Source organism: Branchiostoma belcheri, unplaced genomic scaffold (assembly GCF_001625305.1).
Source record: "Branchiostoma belcheri isolate BF01 breed outbred unplaced genomic scaffold, Haploidv18h27 scaffold146, whole genome shotgun sequence".
NCBI lineage: Eukaryota > Metazoa > Chordata > Leptocardii > Amphioxiformes > Branchiostomatidae > Branchiostoma > Branchiostoma belcheri.
In genome coordinates, this window is record NW_017802891.1 from 608,148 (window position 1) to 618,603 (window position 10,456).

General features: G+C 40.1%; 1 protein-coding gene across 3 annotated transcripts in view; it reads right to left on the reverse strand.

Annotated features, from left to right (window-relative positions):
* Nucleotides 1-292: 292 nt before the first annotated feature.
* The window catches only part of LOC109465036 (Usher syndrome type-1G protein homolog), a 12,410-nt gene continuing 2,246 nt past the window's right edge, over nt 293-10,456 (reverse strand). The window contains exons 2-9 of one of the 3 annotated variants that reach the window (XM_019762175.1): nt 10,215-10,392; nt 7,856-8,081; nt 6,904-6,984; nt 6,292-6,507; nt 5,811-5,856; nt 5,119-5,260; nt 3,935-4,070; nt 293-2,446 (exon numbers count right to left, since the gene is read on the reverse strand). In XM_019762175.1, the coding sequence (XP_019617734.1) occupies nt 2,054-2,446; nt 3,935-4,070; nt 5,119-5,260; nt 5,811-5,856; nt 6,292-6,507; nt 6,904-6,984; nt 7,856-8,081; nt 10,215-10,384 (1,410 nt within the window). In that variant the 5' untranslated portion in view covers nt 10,385-10,392 and the 3' untranslated portion in view covers nt 293-2,053. Of the gene's footprint in view, nt 2,447-3,934; nt 4,071-5,118; nt 5,261-5,810; nt 5,857-5,925; nt 5,986-6,291; nt 6,508-6,903; nt 6,985-7,855; nt 8,082-10,214; nt 10,396-10,456 lie in introns of all 3 variants that reach the window. The other 2 variants (XM_019762177.1, XM_019762176.1) reach the window with 2 other exon arrangements.

Consider the following 10,456-nt stretch of genomic DNA (forward strand, 5'->3'; position numbering starts at 1 on the left):
TCTTCTTATTGCAGGCAGACTATATGCCAGCAAAGCGCCTATAAATAATTCTCCTGATATCACATTATGTCCTTATGTTATAAATTAGTGCTACCATTTATCAAAAATACTACTGTAACAGTAACTGCTTAGTTATCATCCATCTATCTCTTGAGACTACATTTAGGGGTTGGTGGAAAAAAGGAGTCCAGTCCAATTGGCGGAAAACGCAGTCCAGTCCGATTTTTATTATCGCAGGAACGGTTGTCTGCATTTGCATAGATGTATCCAATGAGTGCACTTCACACGGTAACGCATCAGACTGCTTGTACTTTTATCGTATTTTGCAAGGGGGCGCTACTACACACAGAAACCACCAAACTGCTTTTTCCACCCCCAAATTGGACTGGACTGCTTTTTCTGCCATCTGGACAGGACTCCTTTTTCCATGAACCCCTACATTTAGTACACTAGGCACATGACACTTCTCCCTAGTACTTAAACCTAAATGTGACTCCACATCATGTATTGCCAGGCCATAAAGTTGGACAGCAGGGAGAGGTTAATACAATCGTTCTGTGAACACAGAACAGTGTCTCATTTAATTTTACATTTAAATCACACTCAACACCTTCAATGACCAGTTTCCCCCATGTAATCACAATTAGCCTCAAAAATCAGTCAGACCAGAAACCTGCCTGGCATAAAGCTTACCTATAGGAAGACTCTTATCAATAGAATTTTAACAGTCATCTGCAACAGATTATAGAGTACTACTAATATTTCTACAGAGAACTATGAGCCCTGCCATATCCTTACTGTGCATAGTAGTTTCCTGTGAATGTACATACAAGCTATTTACTTGTTATTACATTGCATGTACAAAAAGTAAAGAATACTAAAATTGATGTAAATGGTAAACCCAGGGTATACTATCTGCACAGTTCTGATATGAGTTGCCTGAACTTTTATCCTAACTACATGTATATATACATTGTATAGGAAAGCAATAGCTTACAACTCTGTAGATCTAGTTGCAGATACAGTATGCTGCAATGATGATGATAATGACCCGAGTGATTCTATCAGTACCAATAACAGTAATATACATGTACATGTATGGCTTTGTATTCAGACATGATTGCTAAAAATGTATTTACCTATCACATTCATACATCTGTAGTGTCTGAGTCTACTAAAAAAAATGAGAAGATTATCATAATAATAAAACTGTTTTGTTTGATGTTATTCATATTATCTATAACATTTATGCAGTGAAATTTTCACATGTATTGAATTTGAATAATCATGAGCACATAGATGAAGACTGAAGTACATACTTTTGATGATAATTTTTAGGGAACCAGTGCAGCTGTACTGATACAGTACTGGTGGTACAGTACAGTAGTTAAAACATGAGATTTGTTGTCTCCCATAGAATGTTTCTTTTTTTACACTTTCAGGTCATAACAGGCAAAAAGGCTTTCAAGAAAATAACAAACATATTTCTGCCTGAGAAAATATTCACTTTTCACAGTGTCCTGCACTGGCCCCAATAACATTCATCAATAGAGAAGCTAGGGTAATCTCGGTTAAAGCCCTTGTCACACGTTCACGAATTTGGTCTCCCAAACACTAGACAAACGTCCACAGACTATGGTTTGGAGTAGGTCAGTGCAAAGTCATTGTTCGGCGAATTCGGCTGTACCAGTCGAATGTTTCAAAATGTTAAAAATATTTGTGGGGTGTTTGGAAGGTGTGTCATACTTCGCTGCTTTTTGACAGTAAGTAAAGTAAGAACAGTAAGTTTCTGTCAAGTAAAGTTTGACAGTAAAAAAAGCACCAGCCTACTATCTGGGAGTACACGTAAGTCACCAGTGTTTGGGGCATGTTAAGGGATCAAATTTTACTCCAATTTAACTCAAATTCATTTCGATTAGGATAGAAGGGTACGCGTGGCCCAAGTTTGGTCAGAGTGGTCCCGAAAATCATGGGAACCCAATCGGCTGGTGTCAGGGAATGGAATCAGGGAAAGGTTGCAAATGTGTGACAGGGACTTTAGTCTCTAGTTGTTTCAGAGTGCAGTGTCCTCCAGTGACCCCGGTTCATGTAACACGGCCTTACGCCTGGTCACCGAGTCCATCAGCTTCTTGCGCGGACCGAGGGGAAGGTTGATGCTTTTCAGGTCTTCATCTGTGCACAGCATGAGGGCCTCCAGGTCTATCTGTTCCCTGTTAAATACAGGCAGGTATTCTGCCAGGTTGTGGATGCTCAGGAACAACTGAAGGGGAGACGAGGCGTTGCCATTCAGCTCGTCTTCATCAAGGTCAAGGTCGTCCAGACCGTCATCCTCCCAAGGTCGGTCTGAGGGCAGTCCCGTGCCGTTGTTTCCCATCCCGGTGTTCTGGTCCTGGTCGTAAGCCTCCTGTGCCGCCAGGATGGTGGTTATGGAGTCCAACCTGTCCACCTGATACAACAGAACAAGATCAAATTTTATTTATTTTTTATCTATTTATTGAGATTGTAACAATACAATACACGTGGAACAAACGCAGCTTTTGCTGATGTTGTGTCCCACACATAGAACAAAAACAGACAGTAGTCATTTTCACTTGAGTTAAGTGAGGAAAGTTGTGTTAAGACGCAGCCTTTCCCAAGGGCACAAGTTTGGTGGCATGTCAGGACTCGAACCTGGGACCTCTTGGTTCGAAGTCGAGCACTCTGCATGTACCGTTACGCCACACGACCCCACTAAAATTTGTAGCAGATTCTATCTATAGACAGTATGATTGGTCAACAATTTTCTATTGAATCTTAAAAAGAACTGAATGAATGTAGTTCCAGGTATAGACAACAATCAGAATGAAGTGCTATCAAAGGTACCATTATTGGAGCAGGTGTTATTTTAATAGCATTTGTTTGTTTATTTGTTTGTGTATCATTACTACAAGTGACTATAGCAAGGTGTTCATTTTGCGTTACACTACTAGGAGACAATATCTCTGAGTCCATAAAATTTTATCTCCTAGCTACAAGATCAGTGGACTAATTGGTTTTTTGTAACATCCAGTATTATGCTGTTTTTGTACATTTATGGAGAAACTTCTAAATCATAATCTAATCTAATATGTACATTAATTTTGTAAATACCCTCGGGTGAATAAGCAAAACAACACCACTGTTTGTGTATGCTTCTAAAAATAGTCTGTTTCACACTGCACTTGTTGTCAAAACAAATGATAACAGAGTCACATTCTGTATGATAAATGACATGTACAGGACCTAGTGTTTTATTTGACAGTGTGGAAAAATGTTTAGTGTTTTGCTTGTTCCTGTGTGAATCACTAGTCTAAGAGTAAGTATAATGCATGTTGTATACATGTTTATGAAATGAAGCCTTGAATAACCTACACATTAACACTCACACAAAGACACACACACAGTAACACACACTCAAAATAATTAATGTTCACTATGCTGCATTGCATATACATGTAGTGATGTACATGTATATACACTAAAGTCATTTTAAATCTAGATCATACCTGTTTCATACCACAAGTACAATGAAAATCAGAAAAAATGTCACCATCATAATCACAAAAAAAAAAGAGCAGTCCATTACCAGTCTGAGAACAATGTTAACTAATTGTCTTAATACCATAGTAACTACCCTATCTCCTTTCAATGACTGTATGAGTCTTTGTCATGTTCAACTGTTTTTTCCAGTTGCTACTATATACTAGTAAATGAGTTCTGTTAGTTCATTAGTGATGCTGAAGAAGAAAAAAATAAAGAAGAGTGGCGGATGTCACTCGAAACGTCCGGAAATTACTCTCCGTAATTTATCCAGTTATTGAAGAGTTTGAATTTCCTATGACAACAAATTTCCTATTCCTAAGGCTAATTTCAACAATAATTGCATGAAGAAAAATGTAAAGCATAATACTCTCACCTGATCAGTGTCCTTCCCTCCATTCTGCTGCCCGGCTGGCAGAGAAAACATGGCTGCTGTTGGGTAGTTCTGGCGAAACACGATGTTGCCAAAACCAGGTCTGTCCAGGATAGTGCTCTGGGTATCACTGCCATCCCTGGTAATTAGAGCAGTAGCAATACTTGAGTTTGTATCTCTGTGTGCTTTACTCAAAGTACAATTTGTTAATCAGTCAACATTTTATTAGTGTCCTTACAGCGATTCAAAGACACTCCAAAACTGGTTTTTACCTTCGCCAAGAAGGTTATGTTTTCAGAGGCGTTCGTGTACAGTATGTGTGTGTCCGTCCTTCCTTCCGTCACAGGACACGATAACTCAAGAAGGCTTAAATGGATTGTCTTGATACTTGGTAGGTGGGTAGGTCTTGATGAGACCTGGAAATGATTAGATTTTGGACCCCCTAGCGGCTTGTTACGGTACTGCAGCTGAACTTCCGGTTTTGATATCTCATGATCTAGACATGCTAGGGTGACGAAATTTGGATGGTAGGTAGCTCTTTTGCTGGGGAAGAAGTGGCGTGAGTTTGGGCTCAAGAACCGGTGGACGGATCGTCATGATTTTTGGTATGTAGGTAGCTTTAATGACGCTTGACATAATCATGTGACAATTATGCAAATCTGGATGTAATTTGCATAACTAATGGGAAAATTCTATAAATCAGCTGCATGACATTGTAGGACTATTCGAGCTTGTGACATACGTAATTGAGAACAAGAGAAACACAGGCAGATATTGGTTATGTAAATTAACACTAATTTGCATAATTAATGAGAAATTGGTATAATTCCATAATGCTAACTGCCTGGAATTTCATAATTGGGGTATTTGAAAATTAAGTGAAGGTGAACATCATTATTTAAACATAACTTATTCAAATAAGGATCTCATTTGCATAATTTATGAGGAAATTATAGAATGGATTTCTTTGTTAAGATAAGGCTGTCTTTTGATGGAGAATATGATCAACTGATATAATTTATGCAAATGAGGATCCTATTTGCATAATCAGGACGAATCATCTTTGTCAGTCATAAAGATTAACATCATTTGGCGAAGGTATGAGATCGTGGGACTCTAGTTAGAAGTAAATTTTCTACTGAATTCTAGTCATTTCTTTAATGCCTCAAATTAAAAAAAAAACAGACCTGTAGTTGAAGTTTGGTTCACTAACAGCACGGGAGACAGAATCATCATCTTCTTCATCTGACATGTCAGGATCTGTTGACCTCTGACCTTTAGCAGACACAGGGTTCCCCAGAAGGACGTTCTGGTCCTGCAGCATGGTACCTGGTAAAATGTTTAACATCAATAATTAGTTTCAAACGCAATCTTAAAAATCACCTACTTTTCTTTCCCACCGATATTTGACATCTTATCTTAAGTTAAAGTCCCACTTCGATATACTAAGTACAAGTTTGAATTTTCCGTTACATGTTATATAAGATTTAAATTTAAAATTTGTTTATATATTCTGGAGTTATTGCTTCAATTTTTTTTTGTTTATGTTTGTACTTCAGTTAAACCTCTGTTAACTTAGTTTTTAACATACAATTTCTAATTAACGTTATTTACCAATTACTTATTGTTATTTATTGTTATTATTTGATTTGTTACCATTATCATATTGATCAAATTTTTCAATTACTTATTGTTATTTATTATTACCATTTTATTTGTTACCATTATTACAGTTGTCAATTAATTTAGTCGGGGGAAGATCACGGACAAGCCATTATGGCTTCTTATCTTTCCCCTGCATATCCTATTTTACTGTAATATGTTCATTTTATTGTTCTTCTCTCTGATTATATGCGAATAAACAAACAAACAAACAAACCTGACAGAGAACGCAGACTGCGCTTCCCATCCTCAATACTGCTGACCTAACATAACACAAACAAACAGTTATAATATAATAATGGAACACTCCCAAACATCAGGACGTTCTGGTCCTGCAGCATGGTTCCTGACAGAGAACGCAGGCTGCGCTTCCCATCCTCAATACTGCTGACCTAACATAACATAATGTACATAACAAGTACTCTGTTATCATCTCTCTCCAACATAGTAGAGCTACAGCATCTCAATGACAGTTCCCTATGTTACTACTTCGAGGGTCCACATCACTCTCACACCTACAAAACTGTTAGTAATGTTTTTGATGTAGTTCAAAACATTTACATAAAGTGTAAACACTTACAGTATCTGCATGATTCTACAGAAACAGATCAGGGTTTCTGGAGCTGAGCTCCCTTTTATTTGTCTGATGTCTGATGTATTCTAAAAGGAGTTTTGGTTAAGGAGTATTGAAAAATTACCTTGAACACTGCAGCAGAATCACTTTGTTTTCTCTTGTCAGCTATCTTCTTCGGTATGCCCTTTTTCTTGGATAATGCAGTAGCCTCAGAGAAGTTCATGTGAGTGTTTGGGTGAAAGTTGCGCCGGTGCGGGCCTCCAGGCACTCCAGGGCCTTTCTCTTCAGATGTGGATAATTTTTTCTCTGTCTTCACATGATACTTCTCCACACGACGCTCCTACAGTAACATCATAAGGCATAACATCATATTTGTGGCGTCTTGTGGCGTAGTGGTAGAGCACACTTTCCTAACACACGTGACTCCATGAGCAGTGGATCATAGGTTGCAGAAAGTCTGTGGCGCCCCCCGTCTCTGTTGAGGGATGGTTGTAATGCCCTGATGTAGATGGCCTCTTTAATCCTTTGTGCAAAGAAGTCCTGCTCATTGAGTCACGTTGTTATCTGCGTGACGTCATGGAAGCGGTGAATTGCTCATTCCTTTACAAAGACTGGAGTTGTACAGTCGAAAAATTGGGTGAGTCCATTTTGTTGTGTTGTAAATTACAGTTTAAACTTGCTTCATAATGATTTCTACCAACACAGATGAACTTTCAAGATACATGTACTTTCATACCTGTTCTTTCTGCATCTTGCTGAACTTCTTAATCCTCTTTTCTGCTTCCTTGAACTGTTTATCCTTCAGTTTCTTTACAACCTAAAGAAAAAAGAAAGTAATCATTCACAGTCATTGATAATATTATTTCTACAAGGCAAAAGAAGGGTTGGAGACATGAATAAGTACTCTGTACTATTAGTAACATGTATATGACATTTTACATTACAATACACATACTACAGCATTATAATTATACAGTATTGGCATATGCTGATATACAATGTACAATTGCAAGCAAACACGCCGTGCTGCACTGCACACATTTGTAGTTATTGTGTTCTCTCATGTTTCTTCTTCTTCTCCTGCCATTCCGTATAAATGGATTCAACTCCGTCATTTTTTAGCCTAATGACTTGAAATTTGGCATGGAGGTAGAGTGGGCCAATACCCCCAGGACTGTTTTTCATTTTTTTATACATGCCTTTGAAAAATTGTTGTGGAGGTTTTTTGGGTCATTTTTCGACAAAAAATGGATTTTTGGATCCTGTGAGTGAGACCTGGTATTACAACCACATGATCTGAAATTCGGTATATTACCTTGAACGTGTGTCTACAGAATAGCAGTCACATATTTGGCATACAACACTTCCAAATGACTCATTTGGGGGACTTTAATGGCTATTTTCAGCCAAAAAAAGGCCAAAAGTGCTATACCCGTTCCACGTTTGATCTAAAGAATGGCCCGTTCCATCTGCCGTTGGCCATCAAACACTGCTCGAACACATTGAACTTTGCGGGTTACCTGGGGTCACGTTGCACGTAAGTCGTTCAGTTTTGCACTGGGGTAAGTTTGGAATAGTCCACTTTTGTGTGGGAGGGAGATGGACTGAAATATGCTGCATTTGCTCCCAAGCAAATGTCGGTCTTTCTAGTTTATTAGACTAGTTAGGAGAGCGTGTGATGTCAGTACCTTTACATTCATCTTGGACTGTTGTGCCACCACAGAGTCCAGATAACGGACACAGTCCATCCGCTCGTTGACGGCAGCGACGTCCAGCGGCGTGTGGTAGTCATTATCCAGTCCCCAGATGTTACAGCCAAACTGTACCAGGAAGGTGAGGCAGCTGATGTGTGCGTTAGCCGCCGCGTGATGCAGCGCAGTGCTGCCCTGGTAGTCTGTCTTGTCAGGGTCACCCCTAATCAACACAACAGACAGACATGGTCTACTTGCACTTATTCACTGGTATACTGATTGTCAACATTAACATGCCTTAAGGCCACGCCAATTTAATTTCTTGGTTAACGGATTTTTCTAGAAAAATAATGGAGCAGGTGGGCAAAAAATAAATAAAAACAGGCCTAGGCATCCTATTATGGCCCAAAATGGTATGATAGGAGCCATGAAGTCAACACACTGGTTCAAAATTTAAACAATGAATTTGGAACTTTAATGATACCACTGCATTGAAAGATGGAATAACTGTAACAACTAAGGAAAAAAGGACTGTTTTCAACTGTTCAGGGCAAAATATGAGCATTTTGCAGTTGATTCTGATTTTTTATTTTTATTTGCAAATCAGAAAAAAATGAAGCGGGCGAATCCGTTAACCAAGATATTGAATTGGTGTGGCCTTAACCAGTAATTACAGCTCAGGCCATTTTGGCCTGTTTTTCAGGTAATCCTGGATACACATAAAAGTACACACAAAAAATACACAGTACATAAACTATTACTAAATACAACATCCTAAACATCAACTGTATCAAGTCCTGCTCCTAATGTTCTGTTTAAAAGTCCTGAGACTAAGGAGTTGCCGTTGCTGTAGCGGAAGAGTTCCACAGGTAAAGATTAAAGTACTGTAGACTGCTCCGGTATGCCGTGACTCTTGCTGGTGGACAGGAGAGTAGGTGAGGGTCGTAGTCCCTAAGACGTTTTAACTCTGACCGAGTAGTCCGTACACTTCGTTAATGTTGGAGGAGTCTCCCACTTGAACAAAGATGCTATGTACAATTCACATTACAACAGCCAGACATGGTCTACTTACTCTGATTGTCAATGTTAATGTGCCTTAAGCCTAGGAAAAAAATATAGTGTTTCCTGTTTCTGAGTCCTGAAAAAAATTTGCATACTACCCTCTTACCCTCTGCTCACTAACAACCTCACAACAGCTCACATCCCCCGTAAGCCAACAGGAGAAAATTAACACATTCTTTTGTCACACGCCTGCTTGAATCAAACAATGGTCTCATTAAACTGGTAATTCACTCGGACATATTCTTCCTCAGCAACTTCTGGAAACACTACGTCAACCTGGTATTCAAACAGTCTGCACATTAAACTTCCCTTACATTGCATTTTAATCTTTCTGTATATACTTTTATGTCCTACCTGGGCCACGATTACGTTCGATACGGGTGTTCCGGGTCAATCGCGATAACTAACGGTATGGCCCGGAGGTTCTTTACGCATACGGCCCGGACCTTCCAAATGTTCCATAGAATGATTCGAACGCGTTTCGGCCTAACCAAGTGCACCGATTTTGCTTTCGAAATTCGAATGCAGAATCCAGACATTGGAATTGATGTCTCATTTTTTGGGTTTAGGGACCAAAATTTTAGCTCATTTCGCATTGAAAGGTGCATTTTCTTGGGTGGGTATGACATAAATAAGATACAACACAGTGTATTCCGCATCACCCTCGGTCCCGGCCCTCCCGCGGATTGGATCTCCCTCCGGCCGTCGGGCGATCCGATGCGCGGTCGGGCTGGTACCTTGGGCGATACGGAATACACCATGTTGTATTCTATATTTATGTCCTACCTGGGCCGAGATAACGTTCGATACGGGTGTTCCGGCCCGTGTGATAACTAGCGGTACGGCCCGGGGGTTCTTTACTCGTACGGCCCGGCCCTTCCAAATATTCCATAGAACGATTCGAACGCGTTTCGGCCTAACCGCGTGCACCGATTTCGAAATTCGAATACAAAATTCGGACGTTGGAATTGATGTTGTCGCATTTTGTGGGTTTAGGGACACCAAATTTTCGCTCATTTCGCATTGAAAGGCGCGTTTTCTTGGGTGGGTATGACATAAATAAAATACAACACGGTATATTCCGCATCACCCTCGGTCCCAGCCCTCCCGCGGATCGGATCTCCCGCGATCCGACGCGCGGTCGGGCTGGTACCTCGGGCGATACGGAATACACCGTGTTGTATTCTATATGTATCAAACTTATCTTAAGTGTGTATCGGTATTTTATGTTCTGATATGGGCCATGTGCCTGCAATAAAGAATGAATTGAATTGAATTGAATAAGACATCTTACCCTCTGCTGACTAACAGTCTCAGGGCGTCCAGGTTGCCGTGATATGCTGCCCACAGTGTCGGGGTCATCCCCAGCTCGTCCCGTTCATTACAGTCCTTACGAGTAGCTTCCTTCAGCAGGTCCAGGTACCCATCCCGGGCTGCCCGATGAAAACGGCCGGAGTTGCTCATGGTAAAACCTGCTGAGTGAAAATGTCCATGTCAGATAGCATGCCCGTAGCCAGGATTTTGAATGGGGGGGGT